The sequence below is a fragment of the Varanus komodoensis genome, unplaced genomic scaffold (assembly GCF_004798865.1).
Source record: "Varanus komodoensis strain SLA01 unplaced genomic scaffold, ASM479886v1 scaffold92, whole genome shotgun sequence".
NCBI lineage: Eukaryota > Metazoa > Chordata > Lepidosauria > Squamata > Varanidae > Varanus > Varanus komodoensis.
The window spans coordinates 474,856-501,220 of record NW_025336624.1 but is presented as its reverse complement, the minus strand read 5'-3'; the positions used below and the strand labels follow the sequence as shown (position 1 = coordinate 501,220).

General features: G+C 44.9%; 1 protein-coding gene across 1 annotated transcript in view; it reads left to right on the top strand.

The window, feature by feature from the left end:
* Window positions 1-26,365, top strand: part of ITGA2B (integrin subunit alpha 2b) — a 53,723-nt gene that overhangs the window by 9,514 nt on the left and 17,844 nt on the right. The window contains exons 6-25 of the mRNA XM_044418640.1: window positions 188-233; window positions 1,270-1,401; window positions 2,672-2,719; window positions 4,029-4,072; window positions 4,470-4,529; window positions 6,492-6,544; window positions 7,360-7,571; window positions 8,216-8,398; window positions 8,680-8,725; window positions 9,129-9,227; window positions 10,745-10,800; window positions 14,305-14,456; window positions 16,175-16,300; window positions 17,520-17,587; window positions 18,503-18,650; window positions 19,256-19,339; window positions 23,249-23,325; window positions 23,794-23,874; window positions 25,278-25,383; window positions 25,502-25,654. Coding sequence (XP_044274575.1) covers window positions 188-233; window positions 1,270-1,401; window positions 2,672-2,719; window positions 4,029-4,072; window positions 4,470-4,529; window positions 6,492-6,544; window positions 7,360-7,571; window positions 8,216-8,398; window positions 8,680-8,725; window positions 9,129-9,227; window positions 10,745-10,800; window positions 14,305-14,456; window positions 16,175-16,300; window positions 17,520-17,587; window positions 18,503-18,650; window positions 19,256-19,339; window positions 23,249-23,325; window positions 23,794-23,874; window positions 25,278-25,383; window positions 25,502-25,654 — 1,974 coding nt within the window. The remainder of the gene's footprint in view (window positions 1-187; window positions 234-1,269; window positions 1,402-2,671; window positions 2,720-4,028; window positions 4,073-4,469; window positions 4,530-6,491; window positions 6,545-7,359; window positions 7,572-8,215; window positions 8,399-8,679; window positions 8,726-9,128; window positions 9,228-10,744; window positions 10,801-14,304; window positions 14,457-16,174; window positions 16,301-17,519; window positions 17,588-18,502; window positions 18,651-19,255; window positions 19,340-23,248; window positions 23,326-23,793; window positions 23,875-25,277; window positions 25,384-25,501; window positions 25,655-26,365) is intronic.

Below are 26,365 nucleotides of genomic sequence, written 5' to 3'. Positions count from 1 at the left end.
CAAATGATGCATATTTAATTAAGGCAGATAGAGGCCGGTGTTTGCTTTCCCATTATTGTAAAGGTGTGTGTGAAACTGGCACACTACTTCCCGAGGCTCTTTGTGGTTGTAATGTCCATGCAACTGCTCGTCTTCTGCACCTGCAGCTTAGTTTTGTTTGCCTTGACCTCATCCCTTCTCCCCACAGACTGGAAGAGTGCTGCTTGGGGCACCTGGTGGTTATTATTTTGGAGGTAAGTGACTTGCCCAACAGACCACAAACACCAACAATGTGGCCACGCCTGGAATAGTGCACAGTGTGGACAGTTCTCTCGCTGCACCTCTAAGAAGAGCTAAAAGTAGTGTGGGAATGAACAACCTAAGTCATCAAGGGGCAGGAGTCACTCCTCTGTAAGGAAAGGTTACACTATTAGAGGCTGTTAAGTTTAGAAAACTGTTAAGAGGCTGGTTGAGGTGTATAAAATTATGCATGATGTGGAGAAAGTGGGGAGAAAGTAGTCTCCCTGCAACTTCTCATGATACTAGTCCCTGGGGATCATCCCATGGAGCTGATCGGTGAAAGAGTCAGCGATAAAAGGAAGTATTCATTCTAATGGAGTGTGGACAATATAATTTATTGCCGCAAGATTAGTGATGGCCACCAACTTGGATGGCTTTAAATGGGGATGAGACACATGCGAGGAGGAGCAGATTATCAGATGGCTACCAGTCCAGATGGCTAGGTGCCTCTGCCAGGACCGGGGGCAGCCTGCCTGCCGGTACCAGCTGCGGTAGGAGTGTGCTGTCTCAGCCGTGCCCTGCCTGTGGGCTTCCTAGACACACCTGGTGACCTGCTTCACGGGGGAGCAGAGGGGTGAAACTGAGAACCTTTGTTCAAATCCAGCACGGTCCTTCTGACGTTTTCAAATGTGTGGTGGGAAGGAAGCAGGGCGGGAAATGCAGTCAGTCTTTGCTGGCTGCAGTGGTTTCTCTGCAGGGAAGCCTGGTGAGTCCGGCAGAATTTGTGTTATCGTTACAAGGGCAGTCAATTGTTTGTCATTTCATTGTTTTTGCCATGGGGTAGGTGAGGTGAATATTTTACCTTTCCTCTTTTGCCTGTCTCTTCCCAACCGTCTTACCCTCGGGAACTGTTATCCTTGGGTTGCTTGCTTATTTATTTGTCTATTTATTGTACTCCTGTCCCTCCATTTTCTTCCAAGGGGCTCAGGATACCTTGCGTGATCCTCCTGCTCCTCCTCTCTACACTACACCAGGTTGTTTTTCTTCCAGGTCTGATCTATTCAGTCAATATGTCAGCAATCAGAGCAAGCTTTCCTCAGACCCCTACCCTTTTGTGGACAGTGCAACCGCAGCAAGTCACAAAAGATTCCATGTATTCCGATTATGAAGATACATACCAGGGTGAGCCTGCAAGCATCTTTCACAACCCTGGAGGAGCTAAGGGAGGGGCAACTTACCAGGAGTCTAAATGAGCAGGGCAATGGTTCACGAATGTAGGAAGGAAGTTAACCTATCCCTTTTAATTTTTGTTAAATGTTATTAATTTTACGAAGATCAGTGAAGAAAATACATATCATGTTTACTGCCAGAACTTGACAGACAAAATTTTAGGTGGAATCTCTTTGCTGCTTGGAGGTATTCTTTAGGGTTCATCATAACAGCAAATTATATTTAGACACTGTTCTGTAATCTAAGGAGAATCTTCCACAAATAGAGCCCCTGGCTTGCTTCCTCATGCCACCTTGATGCAGTTGTTCCCCTTCTCCAACTAGTGCTGGGAGACTAGGGGTGGGCAACCTGCAGCCCCAGAACCACATGGGGCCCTCTGCCTAATTTCAAAAGCTCTGTCCAAGCCAGGAATCCAGATCTCTGGCAAAAGCAATCTGTCCCTCTCCCAGCACCTTGTCTGCTGCCACCTTGCCCCACCTACCTCTGCCGTGTGCTCCCTGGCAGATCTCTCCTGAGGAAATGTGGCCCTGAATAGAAAAATGATTCCCCACTTTATTATGGGAGTATCTGTCCTGACTGCTAGGAAAAGTCATTCCTTTAGTTACTGCCCTATTTCAAGTGGCATCCAGATGGGAGAGAAAACAAATTCTGGGAAGCAAAAAATGTGCCTGCTTCAATCAGCTCCCTCCCAAACATTTTCATTTAATTTCATTTACATGTATAGTAAATACCCATGCATGCATTAATTCAGATGTATCTGCCACACTTGCAAAGCATCCACATTGCTCAGAGCAGATGCATCTTAAAGCTGAGATTCTCAAAATGCTGAATTCTACTTCCTTTGACTTTGTTCTGGCGTGTGTACACTGACCCTGAAACTCTTGAGGGCATGCACCACACATAAGGCAAAGGCATCAGTTGGGGTGGGTTAAGTAGTAGGGCCTGCTATGATAGGGCAATGGGGATGGAATAAGGTGGTCCAGGATGATTCCATGCAAAGGCCTTGAAAATGCAAATGCATGAGAATTCCCATGATGCTATGGTTGCTAAGCCTATTTATGACTGGTTTGCATTTGCAATGCAATCCTGAATTATCACTGTGAGTCCATTTGATTTCCAGGAAAGATGGAAGATATACTGAATAGTCGTCCTTGAAGTTAGCAGGTGTGTGCTTTACACCAAGGACATTCTGGCACTGAACCCTCCAATCATCCTTCTGCAGGGTATTCCGTGGCTTTCGGGGAATTTAATGAAGACCCTGAATCACCAGGTAAGGCAACACGTTCTTCAACTAGAGCAGTTATTTGAAGTGAGCACAGGCTTTGCAAGACCCTTGCTCTTTTAGCTCTTTAGCAACAATTGACTAAAGGAATGTGTGAGTAATCCAATAGGGGCATGAAAATTGGACAAATTTTCATGGTTCTGCCCCCCAGACTCATCTGTTAACTCTACACCAGTACCAGCTTGCCATGGTACAAGCTGAGCCAGCTCAGAGACTTCCATCTTTACAACAGGCTGCAATCTGCATTGCCAACTGCTAATGACATTTGCACAAATTAGGCCAAAACCATGTGGCTCTAGCACATGTGTCAAATCATCCCATACACATGTGTAACATTGCCTGCATTAACATTGGATGGTCCTGCCTGCTAACCTAGGTGGGAAGGAAAGGGCTAATGCCATAGACAAAAGGAGCTTGTCCCTTTTCTTTCCCACCTCACCTGGAAATGCAAAAGAGCCACATGACCTCCCCTCCCCCCATGAGAAAGGCAATGCTTTTCTTTCTCCTATCCTTCTAACCCAACATTGTCAGTTTTGTGCAAATTACAGTAGAGTCACATGGTTTTCAGGTGGTTATGTGTATAATTGGCTGATTTTGCACAAACAGCACTAGATTCATATGGTTTTTAGATGCTTATTGGACAAATTTCATTAGCACAAATGAAACAGAAGTCCACTTCTGATCACTGGTCACTGGATTGGAAGCAGGCAGGAAATCTGTCAAGTTCCAGTGAACCAGATTTCCCTAATTCACTACCTCTCTGTTAATTGTGTGCTATTTGTGCCATGAATTTGAGCTGTAACTTAGCCATGCACTGACTTTGTGACCTCTGCAACCCAGATCCCCTGTCTGTAAGACTGGAATACTAATTCTAACATATTTTGCAGGACTGCTGTATGTATGTATTATAGTTGTATCTACCTTTTTGCTTTAAGGAACTCAAGACTATTTCTATAACCCTACTCCTCCTTTCAATCTTATTCTCCCAACAACCCTGTGAGGTAGGTTAGGCTGAGATTAGGACAGGCCCAAAGTCACCCAGTAAGCTGTAAACTTAACAGCAAAAGGAATGTGCTATTGGTTGCTTGCAGCCAGGGGCAGGTAGTTTCAGCTCTTTCAGCAGTCCCATTCCTATAGGTGATGTTGTTGGGGTTGACTCTTCTCAGCCCCAGTATCTCAACACATGCAACAAACCCCAGCAGCTTGGGCCACCCTAGAGCTCAGCGCTAAGGTCTGGAGTGTGAAGAACTCATCCTATTGGGGGTTTCACAACCTGAAATGGATCTTCTGTTTGCAGAGTATGTGGTGGGTACCCCTAACAAGAGCCAAACACAAGGAGCGGTGAGTACAAGTACAAGAACTCGGGCAGAGGAGCTCCCATCTGCCTTTACTTGCACATCTAGAATGAGTAACGTAAAGTACTCAGCTTCAGATATAAAAGGTACAGAAGCGCAAGCCTGCATGGGCTCTCACACTTTCCAACTAATCCCAAACAAATTGGCATTGTCAGTGTAGGAGGATACTCTGAATGTGCTCAGAAGCCGTATTACCTGTATTACTAGCACGCATATTCTGGAGCTGGACCTTTGCATCAGTTACAGAAAGGGGTGCATTGGTATGGGAAAGGGATGGTTGCTATTCTGTGTATTTCAGTTTCCTGAGAAGTATGAGGAGCGGGATTAACACCAGGGATATTTTCTTACATTTCCCGACTCTTTGTCCTTGCAACCCATCATAGGTGGAAATTCTCAGCTGGAAGAATACCTTCCATATTCTGTGGACCATCCCCAGTGAGCAGGTAACAATCCTTTGAGCCCCCTGGGCCCCGCCTCTCCTTCCTCCCACCCTGCATTGCATGCATGCCACAGTAAGCCATGCTGAAAATGTCGCTGCTCACTTGCTGTGCTAAGCAGAGGATGAGGCATTCTGCGGTTTGCCATTCTTGGTTTCTCTCCTGACCCTCCTATCTACTCCTGGCATGCATCTCATGGGCCTTTGCAGCAGAGCCTCAGCATAGATCCTGATCATGAGTGCAATTGTACTCATTAGCAGAGTAGTTTACTTTGCATTTGTTTCCCACTTTTGGGAAGATTTGTTTTATTTTTGTTTTCAGAGGGATTTTCCTGAGCCTGGTGATATTGCAACTCCACATTTTCTTGATGACACAGATTACTTAGATTCATTTCAGTCTGGTTTGGAGTCCAGCCATGGGATGGAAACAACTTTTGCTGGGAACTAGATTGCGTTAATACACTCCTGTCAATCCTGTTGATCTCTCACTACCTTTCCATACCGATGGCTATGCTATATTTCTGGGCTGCCTGGCTGTAGTGTGACTAGAGAGCATGCTTTGCAGTGGTTTCAGTAATTCCTGATGGGGTGGATTTCGAAGGCAGTGCTGATGATCAACACCTTGCCCATTAGTCCATGACAGCTTTCCCCGAAGGATGGTTGGCATCATCCCTTTGAAGGGAAGAAGGAATCTGTTCCCACCTCTCTCCAGGGGAGGCAGTGGCTCAGTCATCTGCCAGCACCCCAAATCTTCATCACAGCTCAGTTTAGGGGACACTTGAGCCTCACAGATAAAAATGGGGGTGGCAGGAATAAGGATGCATACTGCTTCTTGCTATTCCAGTCCCCCAGTCTGAAACAAGACTCAGTAGCAAGCCACTTGGCCCAAAGGCACTGAAACTAGCACTGAAGTTAACTAGAAAAAGCTACACACCAAGATAGAAGTAATAAGGGGTTTATTTAAAAAAAATAGACAGGGAAAGGGAAAAGAGGAGTTGGAGAAAGTTACACAGAACCCTTAAGCATAGAAATGATCGACTACCTAACCTACCCTGTACATTATCAGAGCAAGGGGGTCCCCAGCAGGGCAATCGTCTCACCAGGACCTCATTTGCCACTGCAGCAGATTGGTTGGCATCACCAGATGGAGACAACTTGCTGAGTTACTTGGGCCTCTTTATCTTGCCCACCCCGACAACTGAGTAGGTCCCCTTTAGCCACTCAGGTGCTAACCACCACCTGGTATCACCTTTTGGAGGAAGGGCAGTTTTCCCATGGCAACTGCAACTCTAATTTACTGGGATCAATTCGTACAGCCAGGCCTTAAGCCCTTGAGTGGCTGCCGAACTCAAACTCATCCTGCTAAATTCCTGGCTCAGATCATCCAGCAAGATGTCCAAAGCGGCCTTCCTCCTGCAACGAGGGTAGCACCCAGGTTGAAATGGGTCTACACAATCCATCTCATCCAGAAGTCACCACAAACACCAGCCCAGGAATGCAATGCTCTATTCTGGTCTAAAATTACCCAATATGGTGGGATTCATGAAGGATTTTTTTTTTAAAACAAGTGCCTGCCTCTATTTAAGGCAAGATGAAATCACACCTTAACAAAAGGGATAAACTTTCTGCCTTAACCACTTGGCTTGTCTCTCTAGCACACAACTGGTAGGCATCATTTCTCCAAGGATCCAGTCCCTACATAGAAAAGTACGCATTATAATTAGACAAGCAGGGACCAGAGTTATAATCATTGGAAGTCTATTAACTGTGGCATCCAGGCTGGTGCAGGTAGGAGCAAAGTTGTCTGCAAAGTGTCTTGCAAATTGGTGGCAATAAGCTATTGAGGACCTGCCTATTTTCTTCTCATAAGCCAAAATACAATAGGCCTTGGGCCCCAGTTTAATTCAGATAAATAAATAATAAAACATTCTTATTACACCTTATTTTTTAAATTTCTTTCCTCGTGCAGATCGCATCATACTTTGGGCATACAGTTGCGGTTGCGGATGTCAATGGAGACGGGTAAGGCTAGGGCAGGGAGCACTGCAGTTGGCTCGGATTTCTGGAGCAGCTTTGCAGACAGTCCAAGCTTCAGTCTTGTCTTCCCCACCCAGCTTTAAGTATAGGGTTTGGGTTTTGTCCGCCTGTCCCTTGGGTTTGCATACACCCCTTATTTTTATGTAGGCATGCAAGAGGTGAGTATAGCGACATCAGCGGGAGGAAGCATGGAGGGGATACGGAATGGGGCACAGGACAGGGAGGAGCAACAGCAAAAGACTGTTGAAAGCCCCTTGAAATCTTTGATTTCGTCAGTAACAAAGTCCTTAAACTTTGTGCTAAGTTATGGAACAATGAAGGTGAAGAGGTGGAAATACTTTGGAAGAGAGTTGTTGCTGCCTTTATATGACATACCTGAGTTTTGTTTTATTGACTGCTTCTCATGAAGTGGCAAAACCAAAGAGGTTCCTTACATTTCAGGAAGACACATACATATACAGAGTAAACTCTGATTGCAATAATTGTCTGAATAAACTGTATTTTTAATATTCCAAACATGACCACTTTAGGCAAAAACATATACATGCTACATTTTACATTCCTAAAGTAACAAAATGACTTTCAATTTGTAAAGGATATTAATATAGCATTTTTTTCAATTTTTCCAATAATTTCCATTCTTTTCTGGAAGAAAAGGTTTTCTTCTGTAGCTTCAACATTTCCAGAAATTTTACATCTTTATATAAATTTAATGGTTAATTATTACTACTACTACTACTGCTTCTACTGTCCTGGTAACAGCTCTAAGAGAACTTCCTGCCTCTCTCTTGCACATCCAGGAAAGACGACATTCTTGTGGGGGCCCCTCTCTTTCTAGAGCGCCGGGCTGACCGCAAACTCTACGAAGTGGGAAGAGTTTACCTGTACCTGCAGCAAAAGACCCGCCATGCTTACAGCACTCCCTGGCAGACCCTGACAGGCACCGATGTCTATGGGCGATTTGGCATGGCCATTGCTCCTCTGGGTGACACGAACCAGGATGGATACACTGGTGGGGAAATATGAAAAGGAGGCCTCCTCAGTCCCTTCCAAACCAAGCTTCTTTTTCGTTCCCCACTCCCCCACCCAGTGCTGAAGAAATGACAAGCAGACCTTCATTACGTCATTGCCCAGAATCTGTTTCCAGTACTAGGTTCCACCCTTGGGAAAGGTAGGGTGATAAGAAGAGTGCACCTGAACACGTGAGGAGGCCCTTTCTTCTCTCACTGACACCATACTGTTCAGGGTTTGGTGGAGGGAGAAATGACTGCTGCACATGCTCAAATTCCCTCTATCTGTTCCAAGGTTAGGCTGAAGCATTTCTTGTGTTAACAAATCAAACTTAACAGAGGGCATCAGGTTGGACTTTTTCTGACCATGAAGAAGGGCAGTTCCCTGTTCCTTCTGACCACCAGCCCTTCCTTTCCCCAACTTGGTTAGATGCCAGCTCCCTTCCAGAGCTGAATGCAGGAGCAGCCAGGGAACTCTTGGTGCCATTCCCAGTCCTTGTCCTGCTCTTAGAAGCTTGTTCCTTTCAGTCTGACCCATCTGTGAATGGGAGACTGCCCTGCAGCTCCCCATCCCCATCCCCATGTAACAATGTTGATGGCTAAATGGATTATTCACCTCATTTAACATTACAATTTGCCTTCCTAGATATAGCCGTAGGAGCCCCTTTTGCTGGCCAAGAAGAAGGTGGCCGTGTATATATCTACTGTGGGCGTACTGAGGGCCTGAGTATATCCCCAGACCAGATCCTTGAGAATCCCTTCTCCGGGCCCGCTGGCTTTGGTTTTGCCATTCGTGGAGGCTCCGACATTGATGCCAATGGATATCCTGGTAAGGCAAGATCTGGCTGTGTAGCACCATCTGCTTGAATTAAGTAGGCATGCAAAGAAGCAGAAGTCTAAACTGGTCCCATTTTGCAAGCTTTCTTTGAATGATCAGGGCACACGAGGTCATGGAAAAGCCTTTCCTTTTGTATAAGGTTGTTTTTGCAAAGCTTAGGCCAGTTGCCAATCAAACCACTGCAGTGAGTCCCATGGGGGCTCTGAGAGGGCAGGTGGTAGGACATTGAAGACTTCATTTTGCTAGCACTTTTCATCTTGATTCCCTCACAGATGTGCTGGTTGGCGCTTACAGAGCAAGCAAAGTGGCTGTCTACAGGTGAGTGAATGCAGTGCCACAGACTGGACTTTGGGGCAGGAGTCGAAGGTCTCACAACCCTGGGAAGCCCAAATGACCATCCAGAGAGCAGCTTACCTCTTGAGGTGCTTCCAGACAAAGTTTTGATTGGGTAATCACCCTGCCTCAGTCACAGAATTTCACTGGGAGTCCACATGACATCACCATCTATTTGGGGTTCCCTTGTGTTTTTCAGCCATTTCTACCACCATTTTCTGTGCTGGTGGTGGGGAATCTTTTAAGAAAGAAATCTGGGATATCAGTGAATTAAGTAGGCATGCAAACCTGCCTTAAGATTGATAAGACAAGGGCTCCTGTCCTTGGAAGCACCCATAGTCTCACCTTTCTGTTTTTGTATTTTGTGTGTGGTGGTTGTACACCTCAGGGCTCAGCCGGTGGTGACAGTCAAAGCCCAGGTGCTCATGCCAGATGCACTGAATCCAGAGAATAAAACATGTACGGTGTCAGGACCAAAAGTCAGCTGGTAAGCTGGGTGGAATGGGTGCTTCTTTCACATTAATGCAAAAATTGATTCTGATCTTGCTTTGCCTGGGAAATGTGAGTATCATGCCCAGAATTAATTGGCATAGCAATGAAACCAACAAATCCAAATTGTAGGTCACATGCTGAATAGGAGTGATGTGGCTGCAAAAAGCCAAATGTTCTTTTGGGCTGCATTATGGAAAGTATCACTTCCAAATCATGTGTAGTTCTAGTTATGAGGTTATGCCTCATCTGAAGTATTGTGTCTCATTCTGGGCACCACAGTTTAAATAAGATGCAGACAAGCCTGGAAAGGTTTCAGAGGAGGGCAACAAGGATGATCCAGAGACAGGGTACAAAGTGCTATGGGGAGAGACTGAAAGAACTGGGCATATTTAGCCTCTAGGAGAGAAGACTGAGGGGAGAGATATGATAGCACCCTTAAGTACATGAAAGGTTGTTACAAAGCGGAGGGTCAGGGTCTCTTCCCAATCATCCCAGAGTGCAGGACACAGAATAATGGGCTCAAGCTACAAAAAGAACTTCCGGATTATTAGAGCAGTATGACACTGAAACCAATACCTAGAGAGGCTAAGGGTTCTCACACATTGGAAGCATTCAGGATGCAGTTGGAGAGCCATCTGAGAGAGATGGTTTAACTTGGAGTCCTGCACCGAGCAGAACTTGATGGCCTTCTTGGCCACTTCCAACTCTCCTTTTCTATGATTCTGTGATCTAAATAATATATAAACCTGGTACAGAGTTGAAAGAAGCTAATGCATTATGGCTTCCATACTCCAGAATCAAGGTCATCTGTCCATACAGTTAACACATTCTAAATTTCTCTTAAGATCCAGCTATGGGGTGGGGCAATTTGCTACATTACAACAACAACAACAGCAGCAACAACAACAACATTATTTCTATACATCCTAATAGCCAGAGGTCTTTTGTGGTTCCCAATGTTTCATGAAAACCACAAATACAGATAATGAAATACCATGTAAAATCTCAGTATATAAAATCTAATTATTCAAACGGTCAAGAAGGCATGTGTTCCTATGATATGTTATTTCACTTTCTGTCTTTGTTTTCACAGGAAGGCTTGATTAGTTAAACATGTACAGTTTTGATCTTTCCAAAAGTCTCCCACTTGCCTTCCTGGGATGCTTCCATCAAAACCCTTTTTCCAGCAAACATGGATTTTTGCAGGAAGTCCATAAGTTTTTGTCTTTTATTAGGTGCCACCCCATGTTTTCCCCCTGCTGCACACACACATTTTTTATTGTATTGTTAAAATAAATAAGATATAGAAAGGAAAATGGTATAAGAAAAGAAGTGAAATAAAATTGCCAAGGGATTTTAAACCAATATAAGTCCATCATGTATGCCATTGGCACTCACCTGTAAATAGAAAGGGTGAATGTGACCAGTACGTGCTTGCAAACATACAGTTACCAAGCTGCAAATGAACGGCTCTCATGTCCTACTTCCTACTTTTCCTTCTCCTCACTGCAGCTTCGTCATCAAGGTGTGCGTTGGTGTGTCAGGAAAGCGCATTCCACACAAGATTGGTGAGTATTGCCTTAGTTGCAGGGAAAGATGGAGGCAACGTAATTCATGTAGGTGCAGCCCTGAACAGGAGGAGGTGCTGGGGTGATGTCATATCTGATGTGAGAATGGCTAGTCCCTGTTTGCAGACTGTCAGAAAGGACTGTAAGGGAAGCACTGCCCACATTGCAGGCTTTCCTGCCCCCCGCTCCCCCTGTTTTGACAGGCCGTTTAAGTTTAAGTATATTCTCAGGCTGGTAGCACCAACAGCAGTAATTGTGTGTACTTTTTAATGTGACTGTCACAGGCATCTTTTAGATATTGCTCTCTTCTGTTCCCATGTCCAATGTACTTGTAATTCTAAAAATTATATTTTAACTCTATTAAAGGATGCCTTCTTATATCTAAATTAAGTTATTTGATTGTTTTAATTGTCATATTTTCATCTCACCTTTTCTCCAAGTAGCCCAAGGCAATGCACATGATCCTGGTCCTTTTCATTTTCACAAAGTGAGCTTCACGGCTAAGGGGGAACTAGATCGGTCTCCTGAGTCCCAGGTCTCACCAACTTTCTTAACATACCAGCATATTTATACTTTTAAGAAGAAGGAAAGGCTTCCTCTACCTCTGCCCCTTCTCTCAGTGCCTCACCATGTTATAGATTTGGTACTTGCTAAATGTTTCAAACTGCACTTCCAGAATTTAGAAAGCTTTTGGCTCTCAAATAACTATTGATAGCTGCTTTGCTTCTTACATCAAACCAGTATATTTTAAGTTAATTCAATTTTGGTTTTCATAGCAGCAACAATTAATAAGAGGAAAATCCTTGATCCATTTTTCATTTTTATTAGATGCATACTTGTAATATCACATCAAAATTCTAGCTGGGCCTCAGGCCTTTCTAGCCAAGGTGCTTGGGAACCTGAGGCCAACTACCCCCCCACCCCCAGGCCTCTCCTGTCTGCCCCCATCCCCACCCCCTGAAATGGATCCTTTCCTCATCCTCCTGGGCTGAGGCTCCAGCAGTATGTGGACCGAGAACTACCAGAAGTACAGGCAGGATTTCAAAGAGGGAGAGGAAGTAGAGATCAAATTGCCAACATACGCTGGATCATGGAGAAAGCTAGGGAGTTCCAGAAAAACATCTACTTCTGCTTCATTGACTGTGCTAAAGCCTTTGATTGTGTGGATCACAACCAATTGTGGCAAGTTCTTAAAGAGATGGGAGTACCAGACCATCTTATTTGTCTCTTGAGAAACCTATATGCAGGTCAAGAGGCAACAGTGAGAACTGGGCACGGAACCACTGATTGGTTCAAAATTGAGAAAGGATTTCGGCAAGGCTGTATACTATCGCCCTGCCTATTTAACTTATATGCAGAGCACATCATGAGAAAGGCGGGGCTGGATGAATCACCAGTTGGAATTAAGATTGCTGGGAGAAATATCAACAACCTCAGATATGCAGATGATACCACTCTCATGGCAGAAAGTGAAGAGGAGCTAAAGAGCCTCTTGATGCAGGTGAAGGAGGAAAGTGCAAAAGTTTGCTTGAAACTCAGCATCAAGAAAACTAAGATCATGGCATCCGGTCCTCTCACTTCCTGGCAAATAGATGGAGAACAAATGGAGGTAGTGACAGATTTTATTTTCCTGGGCTCCAAGATCACCCCAAACGGGGACTGCAGCCAAGAAATTAAAAGACGCTTGCTCCTGGGGAGGAAAGCTATGGCAAATCTAGACAGCATGCTAAAAAGCAGAGACATCACCCTGCCAACAAAAGTGTGTATACTCAAGGCTATGGTTTTCCCAGTCGCAATGTATGGCTGTGAAAGCTGGACCATAAGGAAGGCTGAGCGCCAAAGGATTGAGGCCTTTGAATTGTGGTTCTGGCGGAGACTCCTGAGAGTCCCTTGGACAGCAAGGCGATCAAACTGGTCAGTCCAAGAGGAGATCAATCCTGTCTGCTCTTTAGAAGGCCAGATCCTGAAGATGAAACTCAAGTACTTTGGCCACCTAATGAGAAGGAAGGACTCCCTGGAGAAGAGCCTAATGCTGGGAACAATAGATGGCAAAAGAAGAAGGGGACGGCAAAGAATGTGGTGGCTAGATGGAGTCACTGAAGCAGTTGGCATGAGCTTAAGTGGACTTCAGGGGATGGTGGAGGACAGGAAGGCCTGGAGGAATGTTGTCCATGGGGTCGCTATGGGTCGGACACGACTTTGCGACTAACAACAAAATAACCTTTGGACGCTGCCCAAGATGGCTCCCTCCACCAACAGTTTTTCTGGTATCTGTATATTAACCTTTTCAACTTTACACAACATTTTTTGCTCACCAATAGGTGAAAAGTTTCAGTTCATTTTTGACAGGAAATCATAGCGCATAATATCTGTTCCTTATTCAAATAAACCCATATCAAAAGCGATGGGGCTTTGACTTGGTGACTGGGTTCACATTGCAGGAGAGTTCATCGTGGCTTTTCCACCATCGTGTCAGATGTACTTGGGATGGTTTGGTTTTGACTTATAAGTCACCATGACAGCCTTGTAGCCGGGGTAGTTCAGCACACCATGGGTTGTCATGTAATTTCCCCATTCTCTGGCTCAATCTGTTTTCACCCTGACTTTTATTGTTTAAATTTGGTGGCAGGGCTGTTTTTTTTTAATCCCCAATGGGGCATCTGTGAGGTATTGCTCCAAGGACCCATTAAGGTACCTTGGAGGGGGCGGTACACCCTTTTCTTTAAAACATTGTTATGGCAATGTGTTATGGCAACTGTTCTTGCCCAGTTTTATAATTCAGACTGGGTAAGCATAAGCAGTCTCCAGGATAGTTACTGGTTGTGGGGGATGCTTGCTGACCAAGTTCAGCAAGTGTCCGTCCTGTACCATGCCTAGTGCAAGCTGCAGGTAAAGTATCCCCCCACCTTTTGTGAGCTTCTGACAGGTTGGATATAACCCCTCCTATGAGAAACCTAGCAAGCCCTGGGAGAATGTGCTTTATGAAAGGGTCTTGTTCCCCCTTTTCACAGCATGATCCTTGGCTTTCTTTGTGGAAGACCAGGTGTCCCTACTGCCCCCCCTGCCCCCCCCCGGTTTGAAAAGTCATCCAGATGTCAGCATTGGGGGAACATTGAAGCCCAGAAAGGATTTTTCCTGACAAGAACTCTGAGTTTGACATGTCAAGCCCAGAACGCTAATTTTAAAGTAGGCTTGGAAGGGCTTAGCAATTTCTTTTTTGATAGAACTGTATGTAGAAATATGACCGTAGAGACCCATATATTTATCTGCCAAAACAGAACACTTTAACCCCTTCCACATCCCACTTTATAAAAAGGACTTTGAACTTGACAGCTCAGACAAGATGATCTCTCAGAGGTCTTCATTTTGGCACCAGATGGGCAAGATTTTGGTATGGGTTGGCATTCCACTGAATGCTATGATCTTACTAATGCTATGGATTATGCTTCCTTTTCATCGCTATCCTTTTTATTGCCTTCTGCCAAAACCCTTGCTCTCTCCTAGACCTGCATGCAGAACTGCAACTGGACCGCATGAAGCAGAAATTTGGACGGCGAGTTTTCTTTCTAGAAACCAGCCAATCAAGTAGGACTCTGTTGCTGGAACTGACACGAAATATCCCTCAGACTTGCAAGAATTTCACTGCCTACCTGCGGGTATGAAACACGGGCAAAGCAGAAAACTGTGTGCATTTGAGAGAGGGAGGGGCATTAATCCAGCTCTGGACATTTCAGTCCCAGACACACAGAGAAAGAATGACGACAGATGCCTGTCTGTGTTTGTGCCAAGTCCATTTCCCCTTCCCCTTTCCTGCATTGTGGGATCAACCACAACCCACCTGTATAAGTCAAACTTGAAGGCAGAAGTGGCCTCAGAACCTTCACTTCTCATTGGACAGGTCTGGTTTGAGGACAGAAAAATTCCTTTTGCCAAGGATGATCTTTCTGTCACCTCACCGCTATGGAACATGGTTGCCATCTTTTCTTCTGGTAGCCCTCCTGTGCACATTTTATTGCTGGGAGTGAGGCAGAAATCCAACAGCTTGTGCAGCTCCATGCATGGCGCCTACCATACAGATATTGAAGTCATACCAGGACGAAAAGAAAGAACTTGGAAGTGCACTTGAAGGATTTGTGCTGTTACATTATTAATTTTGTTGGTCTGATTGCTTCAGAATAAGCAAGGTTAGTTTTGTCAGTGGAAGTTCTTCCTAGAAAGGCAATTTACCTACATGGTGAAGATTTGGAATTTTTGCTTTGCTGGGGCACGATGTGTATGTAAAAAATAAGTCACCCTATCTCAGTTTGAATTTGAGGCAGGCAGAGGCTCAAAGCAGTAACTTTATTTATTTATTTACATTTTGGATTTATATCCTGCCTTTTTCCTACAAAGGGCTCAAGGCAGCTTACATCTCCTCCTCCATCTTATCCCCACAACAACAACCCTGTGAGGTAGGTTGGGCTGAGAGTCTGTGACTGGCCCAAAGTCACCAGGTTGGCTCCATGGCCGAGCAGGGACTAGAACCCAGGTCATCTGAATCCCAGTCCCATGCTCTTAACCACTACATCACACTGGCTCTCTCTCTTTAGTTGGGTTGGATGTAGTCTGGATTAATTGCAAGGGCTTAAGCAGTTGCTCTCTGGAAATCTCATGCAAACTAAGTGATTATGATTCCTACAGAAGAAGTGTCCTTGCCTTCATTCTATTGAGCCTGATTATTTGGAAATAAGTGTTGCAACAAGAACATCCTAGGCTGGAATCATAGTAGATCGGGTAGATTAGGACCTGGTAAATGGGGATTTGTTGGTAAATCTCTGTGATTTAGATCCACCAACCAAACTCTGCTGCAAATGATGCGTAATTCAAATTAAAGAACCCTGAGCCTAGGAATGTGTTTGTTTTGGATGCACAACTGAATTGAACTCACAGTCCTTCATTCAAAAGCCCATTCTTCTACATGAAGGCAGGAGATAAATTCCAAAATATATTTCACCAAATAACTGAGTGGAGAAGGCAGCTTGGCTATCTCTGTTGACATCAAGCTAGGGCAACAGAGATGGCAACTGGCAAGAGGGTGCCGGGAGAGTAGTCCAGGTGTGGACTTTAATTGTTGCCCCTTTTTATTCCGGCAGCTTGCCCTCTTGGTAAGCAATGAGACATGCAGAAACTCAGCCAGTGCTGTGTTCTCCATTGCTGGATCTGGGAAAGTAATTTCTCCCCAGCCCACCCTAGCCTTGTGCCTTCCAGATGTAAGGGATCACAACTCCCATCATGCTGACTAGGAAGACTGAGTAGTAATCCAATATAACCGGAGGACCCCAGGTTGTGTGAGACTGCCTCAGAAGATTTCTGAGATGTTTTTCTATTCCCACAGAATGAGACTGAATTCAAGGACAAACTTAGCCCCATTGTTGTGAGTCTCAGTTCCAGTTTGTCATCCACCTCTGAAGTAGATGAACTGAAGACTGTGCTGTATGGCCAAACAATGGTCCAGGAGCAGGTAAGATCCCCACATCTGCACCAAGGTACCTATGGTGGCACTGGCCACTCCTTCCTAGTACCTTATTTATGGGGAAATTCAGAATTGTTGGGAGTTGTGGTTTCAGTGTGACTTTCAGGTTCAGACAGCTTTATGCCTTATGTATTTATTTATATGCTTCCTTTCCACATATGTCACCAAGGCAGCAAACAATCATGGAAAGAAAAGCAGCACACCATCTTGTGCCCAAAGCAAGCACCAGACTGGATGCCATTTAACTTTTGGGGGTCTAAGTGAAACATTTTAAGCAGAATCATTGTTTATTTTAAATAGACAGTCCCATAGTTATGGTGATGTAGGATATGGAGTGGTTGAAAGCTTGTTCTGGGGTACAGGGGGTTATAAACTTTAGATCTATATACAGTCTATAGAGTTCCATTTCAAATGTTAATACAAATAAGGAACTGGGAACTAGTAACTAACTTCAGCATCACTCAAAAGGAGTACCACATGATCCATTTAATTCTGCTGATTTTTAAAACCACATTTATATTGTAGTATTTTGATATTCTTGTTTTTCATTTTTTAGTCTTAACAATCTTTGCAAATTGCCCTGAGAACCTTTGAAGGGTCAGGACTAAAGACAGACAGACAATTTTGAATTATCCCTTAGCCAGGTGCTAAGTACATTAAGAGAGCTTCAAGCTACTGAAGTAGAAGCCCAAATTCCAAATTCCAAGAGTCTGAGGCAGTAGAAACATACCAGTTGATACAGGACACATCCTCTGCACATGCTCAGAGTCCATTCTCCTTCATAATCTTGAGAACATCCCTGGCTTTGAAAGTGCTACAACTAGACCGCATAAAGCAGCAGATGGGGGCACGGAATTGGAGAATAGTACTGACGTTTAGATTCCCCAGATTCCATTCCCTCAGTGTTCTCAGCTAAGGAGGCTATTAGAGAGAAAGGCAGGAAAATGTATTTTTAAACCTCTTTGATTTTCTGTCTGCACTAGGTAGGCTCTTGCAATCTTTTATATTAACCATGAACACCTCACACCCAACTGCACTGGAGTTGATTGCACAGTGCTACAGTGCATTACAATCTTCCATATAGCCTGAAGTGCCTGATCCTACCTAATCTTGGAAGTGAAACAGGGTCAGACTCCACTGAAATTTGGATGGGTGAAATCTGGTTGTACACCCAATCATAGTTTTGCATATATGTTCCAACTCATAGACCCGAATTGCTCTGGATTGCGGTGAAGATAATATCTGCACCCCGGACCTCAGTCTCTCTGCTCGCATGTAAGTACCTGCTCCTAGTTGCATGACCAGCTTTCTCTTTTTGACTCATAGGAGTACTGGGCCTGGCGAACTAATCTAGGGCTGTTATTCAGAATGAGAGGATCCAGTTTTCATACCTCTCTTGCCACTGGACTCCTAGCTTTTTAGATCCCAGAAGTTGGGTCCAACTGTAGTTGCTTGGGGTGAGAGACCAAAATGCTGTACAGATGTATTCTCCTCCACATAAAATGTTCCAGGTACATATGCTGCAAATGCACAGTGGCTCTTCGCACAGGATAGCTAAATCTAAAGCTGACCCATTATTGTTATTAGACGAGGTCAGCGAGATGGATCCTGATAGCACACATCAGATGCACTGCCAGAACTAACCGGACATTTGCACAGAAATACGTGGCTAATTGCAGTGAGAGATAAAGCTAGCCTGTGGTGGTGTGGCTTAGCCTATGATTTGGATCCTCTTAGCGTTCTGTTGCCTTTATACAGTTTCTCTTTTTATTATATTCTTGGTAACTGTCATAGGTTTTTGTTTGAGATCATTAAATATAATTTGAGTCTTTTACGCAAAGTATATCTAGAGACAATAATTCTTCTCCTTCCCCTTTTCCATAGAATTTAAGAGAGCAGGTTGTCCTATATATTTTAAAAAAGGAGGAGGCTGCGCAGTCACAAAGAATCATGAATGTGGAGAGGACATGTGACTGGAGAGGTTCAGTTCTGTGCCCTGTACCACATTCTGCATTTGCCCTGTAGTAATGCAGAATTAACTTGGATCTAGAAGATGACTTTCACCCAACAATTTTGACTTGGGATCCGCTGCTGCACCTTTTCTGACATTGCACTATTCCATTTCCTGACAGAGAGCAAAAAGCTATTTTAATTTTGGCTCTGTCTTTTCTCTGCATCCTCGTTTCTCAGGACTGAAGACTTCCTGCTTATTGGGGCTGAGAATGTGGTTCATATCCAAGCAACGGCAGTGAATGCCGGCGAAGGGGCCTACGAGGCTGAGTTAGTGCTGGAGCTCCCATATGGGGCTTACTTCCAAAGAGCTAACAGCAGTGCACAGGTGAGGGCCTTGAATCCATGACCAGGCATTGCCAGCACAGTTGCTTTGTTGTAACCTCTGCCGCCTTGTTGAATCAACCCAGTTAGAGTAGATATTTTCATCTCGTTCAATGCTTTCGTCTATAGCAGCTCAGGTTTATCAAAGTTTCTCTTATTTCAGTTGCAAAACAGCACAAGGTCTGTGCTCTTGCACTCTCAAAGCATTAAATCTACTTTCTCTGACTAGCTGCTCTCTAGAAATGTTAGACTACAATTTCCATAATGGCCCAGCCAATGTGCCCAGTGCTGGCTGGGGATGGTGGAGGTTGCACTCCATCACATCTGAAAGGCTCTAAGTTTGGGAAGCTTGTACTAAACAGTGAAAACTGTGCCTCATCTTCTGAATACCACAACACCTGTGACAAGGATTGTGTAGCTAGAAAATGTACTTGGAGCCTCTTGCTGTAGCTCCGGGTGAAGCTGAATGCTCCAATCAGTGGCTCTGGAGCAACTGTTCCAACTGCACCCTTAAGAAGAGGACTGCCAGCATATTTCTTTGTGTCACTTGTTCACATCCCAACCTCCTTGTTTACTCACTTGTGCGCTCTGTTGTTCTGTCACTGCCAGAACTTAATCTGCACTTTCCAAAAGGAGAACGAGACTCATGTGGTGTTTTGTGAAGTGGGCAACCCTATGAAAGCCAACACAGAGGTAAGTGGCTAATTTCAAGGGGAGCTCAGTCTCGAGTTTGCTCTGGAAGGGCCATCTCTCCCATTAGAATGAGGATGATTGTGGACGTCATGAAAGGACAGCAAGAAAAGGGCAAAGGTAGCTGTGTTGACCAGAAGAAAATGTCCAGAATCCATGTCCTTCCAATGTCTTCATTAGGATAGCCAAAAGCTCTTTCCCCACCATCTGAACACTTTCTAGATTCCCAACAAAGATATTATAACAGGCAGGAGGGGATGGATGGTGATGGGTCGATGGGAACTAGATGATGAGTTCTGCAAGTTGGTCTACCTGCTGCCTGCAGTTCAAGCTTGTCCTAAGCTGTGTGACTTTTCTGGAATTTTTCTCCTGAACCTTTGTAGGATCAAAATTATGTCTCCATTCACATTTTTTCTTGCCTGCCTCTTGGGCTATATAAGGAGAGCTTTGGGTTTGGAGTGGCAAGGTGAGGATGAAACTGAGAAGGCGTGGCCACGTAACTCGCAATACACCAGGGATGCTGACCTCACCACCACTCCCTCCAGCACTTCATGGAAAATAGCAGAATGGGGCAAATACTTTAGTGGATGCCACGAGTTTCATTTCAGAACTGGAAAAAATATTGCATTTTCCACACCAAAAAATCGACAGGAAAAATGTTTGGAAAGTAGGAAGGACACTAAAGGTTGACATTGTCATCTAAAATATATGTAAACTACCCTAATTTAAGAATGATGAGTGCACAAGAAAAGCTTTTTTTCTAGAAAAGTGTGTAGAGTAGAAAGTGGAGTCTGCAGATTAGCGAATTCTGTGAAGATTACAGGAAGGTCCCACTCTCCCTGTTATGCAGAGGAGGGGGGCTAGAGGAGAGCTTTGCGAAAACTCCAGACCAATGGAAAGATGATCAAGTGGGTCCTGGATAGGGTGGGGACAAAACTCAGCAGAATCCATCCCTCTAGGATTTGCAGCCTTCCTCTTATGCTCAGCCTGGTCTTAGAAAGCAAGAGAAGTCCGTGAATGCTCACAAACCAGTTTGCACAACTGGCAGCCTTCTTCCGCCACAGGTACATCAGCACAAACAAGGGCTGTTGCACATGGCATGGAAAAGAGACACAGCTTGTGCATTGATGCTACTGATGGGTCCCAGGTTCATAATCTGCAATGTTCTTAATATCCAAAATGACCTCCAAAATCTCTGTCCTGGGAAAAAGAAAATTAATAAGCTTAGAGACACATCCCTGGTATTGATCGTCCATTCATGGGACTATCTCGCTGCATCTGTATAGTGTCAGATGTCATTTGAGGAAGAATTTATACTGGCTTAATTTTAGATTCATGCATACCATGATCTTCAGCACCACTTTTGAAGCTCAAGCACAGGGAGGGAATATAACTGAGATCCTTTCTTTTCTGAACAGATGGGCATATTATTTTCTTCTATTAGGTGAATTTCATCCCCTGGCATTCACTGGAAATATTTTTATATTTTCCATTACAAAAGCTAATAGAAAAAAGAAAAGCTAAGACAAAATTAAGCAGAGAAGGAACCAAAGCTGGCAAATAAACCTTTGCTTCTATGCCATGAATGTGGCTCTGCAGGAGATGTTTTAATAACCTCAACTAGCTGTTGGCCATTATCTGTTGATTATCTAGTGCTCACTGATAAAAGCATTCAGGCAAAAGGGTGTACATCTGTTATGTCATTGATGAAGAAATTGTCAAGAATTTAAAGTCTGCATTACTACTTCAATTCCCATGCCTTCTTCTCTTAAGGGAATGACCAGTCTAAAACTTTTTAAAATATCTGCCTTGAATCTGTAACCAGTGAACTCAATAAATATGAGTATATTTCATGGGAAGTTTTTAATTTTAGCAAATATTGAATTAATTCTGAAAGCTTCAAGTCATGCCACACCTTCATGATCCAGACCTAAAAGGGCCTTTAGGTGTTTTTCCAATCTTGAATTTTAAATTATGGCCCTGTATTTCTAAATCTAATTCCTCAATCCTATCTTTCATTTACTAGCATAAACATGATATGTAGTATAGCATCTAAACTTATCCCTTGGTTTACTAATATAGAGACTGCCTAATTTCTCTGTAAATCACTGGCAAGTTGTCCTCATGGCTTTGACCAAGATGAAAGCCACTGTTGAGAATCATTGTACTGAATTCCCCAAAATCAAGCCACTGCTTTTGTCCACATCCGCCTTCTCAGTCTATGCAAGGGCCGCAGGACTTTCCTGTAACCAGCCTGTGACCTGCAGACTCCTCCTCCCATGGCCTTCCTGGCTCATCATGCCAGAGGAGAGAACTGCGTGCGCCCACAGAGCAGTGGCCAAAATCCAAGGCCCAGCAGCTCTGGCTCCTGTCCAAGCGGCCACCCAGAAAACAGTGACATCAGCGTCTGGGCCTCCATGGCATGCTAGGGCTTACCAGAGCTGGCACTGCATTCCCACGGCAGCTGGATGAGTGTGCGTTTGGTGACAGATGCACATGTTATTCTTTAAAAAAATAATTACAATTTATCCTTGGATTTTTTTTAATTTTATTTTTGCTTAACTGTGCTGGGTTTTAACACACATTTCTGTTGTACAGTGACTCATAATTGTTTATATTCCTCATTATTTGACATAACCTTAATCTTGCTACAGTATTCCTGACAAATCATAGGGCTCTACCTTCCCCTGTACTTTATTATTCCATACATAACCAAAATAGACCACTCTATTCAATTAAACTTTTGTTTCCCTGTCTACCCTCTCTAATTCTAAAACTGTTTGTGAGTTTCAGCATTAACATCAGCTCCCAAACTCATCTTTATTATCAAAGCAAGGATAATGGAAACAGCCAGATACCTGTCAAAAACGGAATCTCCACTGAATCCCCTTTCTGGGCTAGTAGACTTTCTCTCAGCTAACCTCAATCAGAATATGACCTAAACTCCTTCCAGATGGAGGGATCTGAGTGCCAACATTCAAAAGGCACTGTGCCACTATTCAGTCCTTAATGGATTTTCTGTAGTATGAAGAGAGAAGACATTATAGAAAAATGTGGGAGAATTACAAGTGGATGAAGATGATATGTGGACTTCTAAATTTGCTGACAATTTTGGTGACAAAGTCTGTTTAAAGGCTTGCAATCATTAAGGATGATTAAACCCTTTTGCCAATTTTCAGGTGCCAAGCTCAGGAGCACCGGAGTGGTACACCTGTTCAAGATAATGCAAACACTCAACCATGCCCACATGCATTGCTGGGCTTAGGTCTGAGCCAGCTGCAGCAGTTACTCTGCCATTGTTTATTTACCTATTTGCTTTTTACAATTCTGTCCCTTCTTTTGATAGAGAACATCCTTGGGGTGACTTATATAGGATAACACAGTACATTTATGTTGGGGCTCCCTTGGTTTCCTCATGGCATTGCTTTAGACACCTTATCCTCTCCACTTTTGCTTGCAAAGGACAAAGACGGAGAAGCCAAGTGTACTAGCTAGGCTCAGGTAAGGTACTGGACTGGTCTGCATGATCACAGGGCAGTTAACAAGCCACCATGGCCATCCACAACTCTACGATAGCTCATGGCTTCAGGGTGGCTTGCTACCTGCCACAAAAAGCCATTCTTACCAGGTTCAGACAACGTGAGAATCCATGCTGGTGACGGTAATTATGCAAATCCAGCCAGAATACATAGTGGTTAACAAGTGTGTTAACCAGCCAGCAAGCGTGCAAACTAGCCTGTGAGAGATGTAGTGCCAGGATAGCCATTGGTACCAAAGAGCACCCAGGACTGGCAGCAGGTGTGTCCCTGTGCTCTCTGAATTGCTGGGTCTTCCAAGGCCTGCATCAGCTCTGCCCCCGTGGTGCACTGTGAGTGTTCCCACTTCTCTCCCTGCCCCTTCCCACTTTTACAGATCAAGATAGAAGTGGAACTAAGTGTGAGTCACCTGGAAGAGGTTGATATTGTCATCTTCCTGCTGCAGTTGAAGAGGTAACATCCAACCACACCCTAAAACATAGCCTGAAGTGCTAAACGCAGACTCCTTTCTCAGGGCACAAGTGGGAAACATGGACCCTCCAGATGTTGTTGGGCTCCAGCTCCATCCCTGACAAATGACCATGTTGCTTGAGACTGATGGGAGTTCCTTTCTAACAACAATTGTAGAACCACAAGTTCCCCATCCCTGCTGTAAGGGTATTCCCTTCCCACCCCCAAGAAAGAAGGAAGGAAGAAAGGAAAGTGAGAGATGTCTTATGTACTGAGTCCTCCTTCTTGTAAGGAGTCCTATGCCTTTAAACTACTGCAAGACAAAAATTCAGGCATAGCATTCCCCATCACCGCACTTTCATGCCACATCATTATTTTCTGTTGCAAGTGCTGAACCCCTACATTCCAGGCCTGGCTCAAATGCAAACTCTCTTCTAGTCACCAGACAATAACTTCAAATTTCTTCTCCAGCAAGAATAGCCACAACCCCAACAGCAATGTGGCACAGTTGCTGGTGGCAGTCAAGGCCGATGCAAAGATGGAGCTCCTAGGGTGAGTAAAAGCCACAGTTGTCATGGGCTGAAAAACCTTTCCCAGCCTCCCTCCTCACCCGCTGTACTTTCTGCAGGCACAGAGTGTCTTTACTGGAGGGAGCACTAGGCCCATATGCAGAGTCTGACACAGTGATGGCGCTTGATTCGGCTGGTCTTAGAAAGCAGGTTCGATTGCTGTGACCTTGCGATCAACAGTATTGGTAGCACACTTGAAATAATGGGGAAGAAACACATTCCCCTCAGGCATATAGCTCCTCATGCCAGAAAAAACCTGGCATGGGGTTGATACTGTTGACATACTTCTGAGCTGATGGTGCAGTGGGGGTATGGCAGTCATTTTCCACAGGTTTGCTTAAACTATTTGTCCAAACTTGGACTGGGACATGGGTGGCTGATGGGGGCAGGCAGAACTCCGGGACCAGGGCGCTGGCACAAGGTGGGGCTCTGTAGGTCTGTATGGCCAGAGGCTGGCAGCGTGGTCAATAGTCTGAGATCGGAAACAAGATAGCAGGCAGTCCAGTATAGTGGGAGACAGAGAGAGAAACACCACATCCAGAAAGAGTCCAGGGGACACATGCTGGGGGGGGGAGCGGGGGGGCGGTCATGACAAAGTGGTCTAGGTTGAGGAGGGAGGCTGCAGGGACAGTGGGCTGGAGCATAGCAGGAGTGACGCAGGGACAATCTGGAACAAGGCTGCATCTGACCAGGGCAAGGGAGGAACAGCTGGAGCAGGGCTGGAGCAAGGCAGGAGCGAGGTTCGCAGCATGGTGATGCAGAGGGCCAGAGCACAAGGGAGTCACAGAGACAACGGGCATTGCTTTTGTGTTGGTTTCCAGGGCCCAGCTGCACCGCATGGTTGCCTCTTGGCACTCCCCTGCAAGTGCTCCCTTGCAGGGCTAGCCAGTTCCTGGCCCTGACATCATGTCCTGCATAGTGCAATTGGCACAAATCATGGCTAACTACTGAATTTGCACCTTTGTTTTTGTTCTTGTTGTTAAGAACAAGACTAGACTAGATGTATGGAAACATCCTCACACCGTCTACTATGGCCACCTTGAATTTTTCCGGTGGTTAATTTCAGATTTGTGCAAAACTCAGGTGGCAAGTGCAAATAATGCAATTTTTGTCAATCTGTGCAAATTGTAGAGCAGAGGCCTGAATTTTGCACAACTTTTCCCAGCTTTTTTCATGCCCATCTTAAAAATGGAAGTCTTCATGCTGGCTCAACTCATGCTGGATCAAATTGACAACACCACAAGGTTAACAGAGTGGAATCTGTGAGACCAACCCCAGAAAATCAATTGAATTTCCGCCTCCCTCAAACATCCTCCATAGCTATGCCCCATGGCAGGATGGATAGTGAGTGCCTCAGCTCTTGTCTGCTTTATGCCCTGCTCCCAGGACTTCTGTGCCAGCCGCCATTGTGCACCCACTAGTCACTGGAGACCATAAGTACAACAGCTCGCAAGTAGATGACTATGGACCACAAGTAGAACACATCTATCAGGTAAAAATGATCACAGATTGGAATTAAATATATGGGGGAGACCTGGACCCATTGCCGATACTTTTCCGCCACTGCTGACCCTTTTTCTTTCCCTGTCCCTCTCCCAACCCACTTCTAGTTGCGAAACACAGGCCCCAGCACTGTGTCGGGGGCTGAGCTTACTGTGGATTTTCCCAACACCTTCCGGGGAGGCTTCTTGCTTTATATCACAAGGGTGAGCACAGAAGGCAACATCACCTGCTTCCCCACAAATGCAACCAACCCTCTGAGGGTAAGTAGGGGGTGACATCTGGGAAGGGGAAAGGAAAGGGGCACATGCTTTGCCTGCACTCATGTCTGCTTTGGCCCGACTCTGCCCATTCTTCCTTGCTCTTCCTTGGCCCTTCCTCCTAACAGTGTCGTCTCTCTCTCTCTCTCTCCCCCCCCTCTCTCTCCCTCCCCCCCCCCTCTTCCAAACCTCTCTTCACTGAAATCTTGCCTCAATTCATGCAGAAGCTAAGCCTAAATTCAAGTGACTGCACTGGCACCCGTTCTTCTGTCATGTGGCCCTTACCTCTGTCTCCCCATCACCTTTCTTCTCTCTGTTGCAACACCCCCTTTGATACAATGGACACAACTTACAGAGGTAAAAATGCAGAACCTCGGTCCTCATACTAAACAGTTGCCACTTGGCGTCATCCCGGAGTGCCTCCAGACAGAGGACTCCTAGCAGTGGCAACCAGAAGGCATTGCTTCGCTGTCCATCTCTTCTTCCACAATGGATTTCTAAGAAAAAAGAGAGAAGGGACTGTGGGAAAGCATATGATGGCTATGAGTAGAGGATGACATAGGCTGGACCTGCCCACGAACACCTCCGATGTGGCAGGGATGGTACCATAAAAGCCTCATCTGAAAGCCCCCCAGTAGAAGGACTATAACACACTTTTTTCTACGTGAGACATTTTATCACCTGCTCTTCATTCCCCCTCCCCCTCCCCCTCCC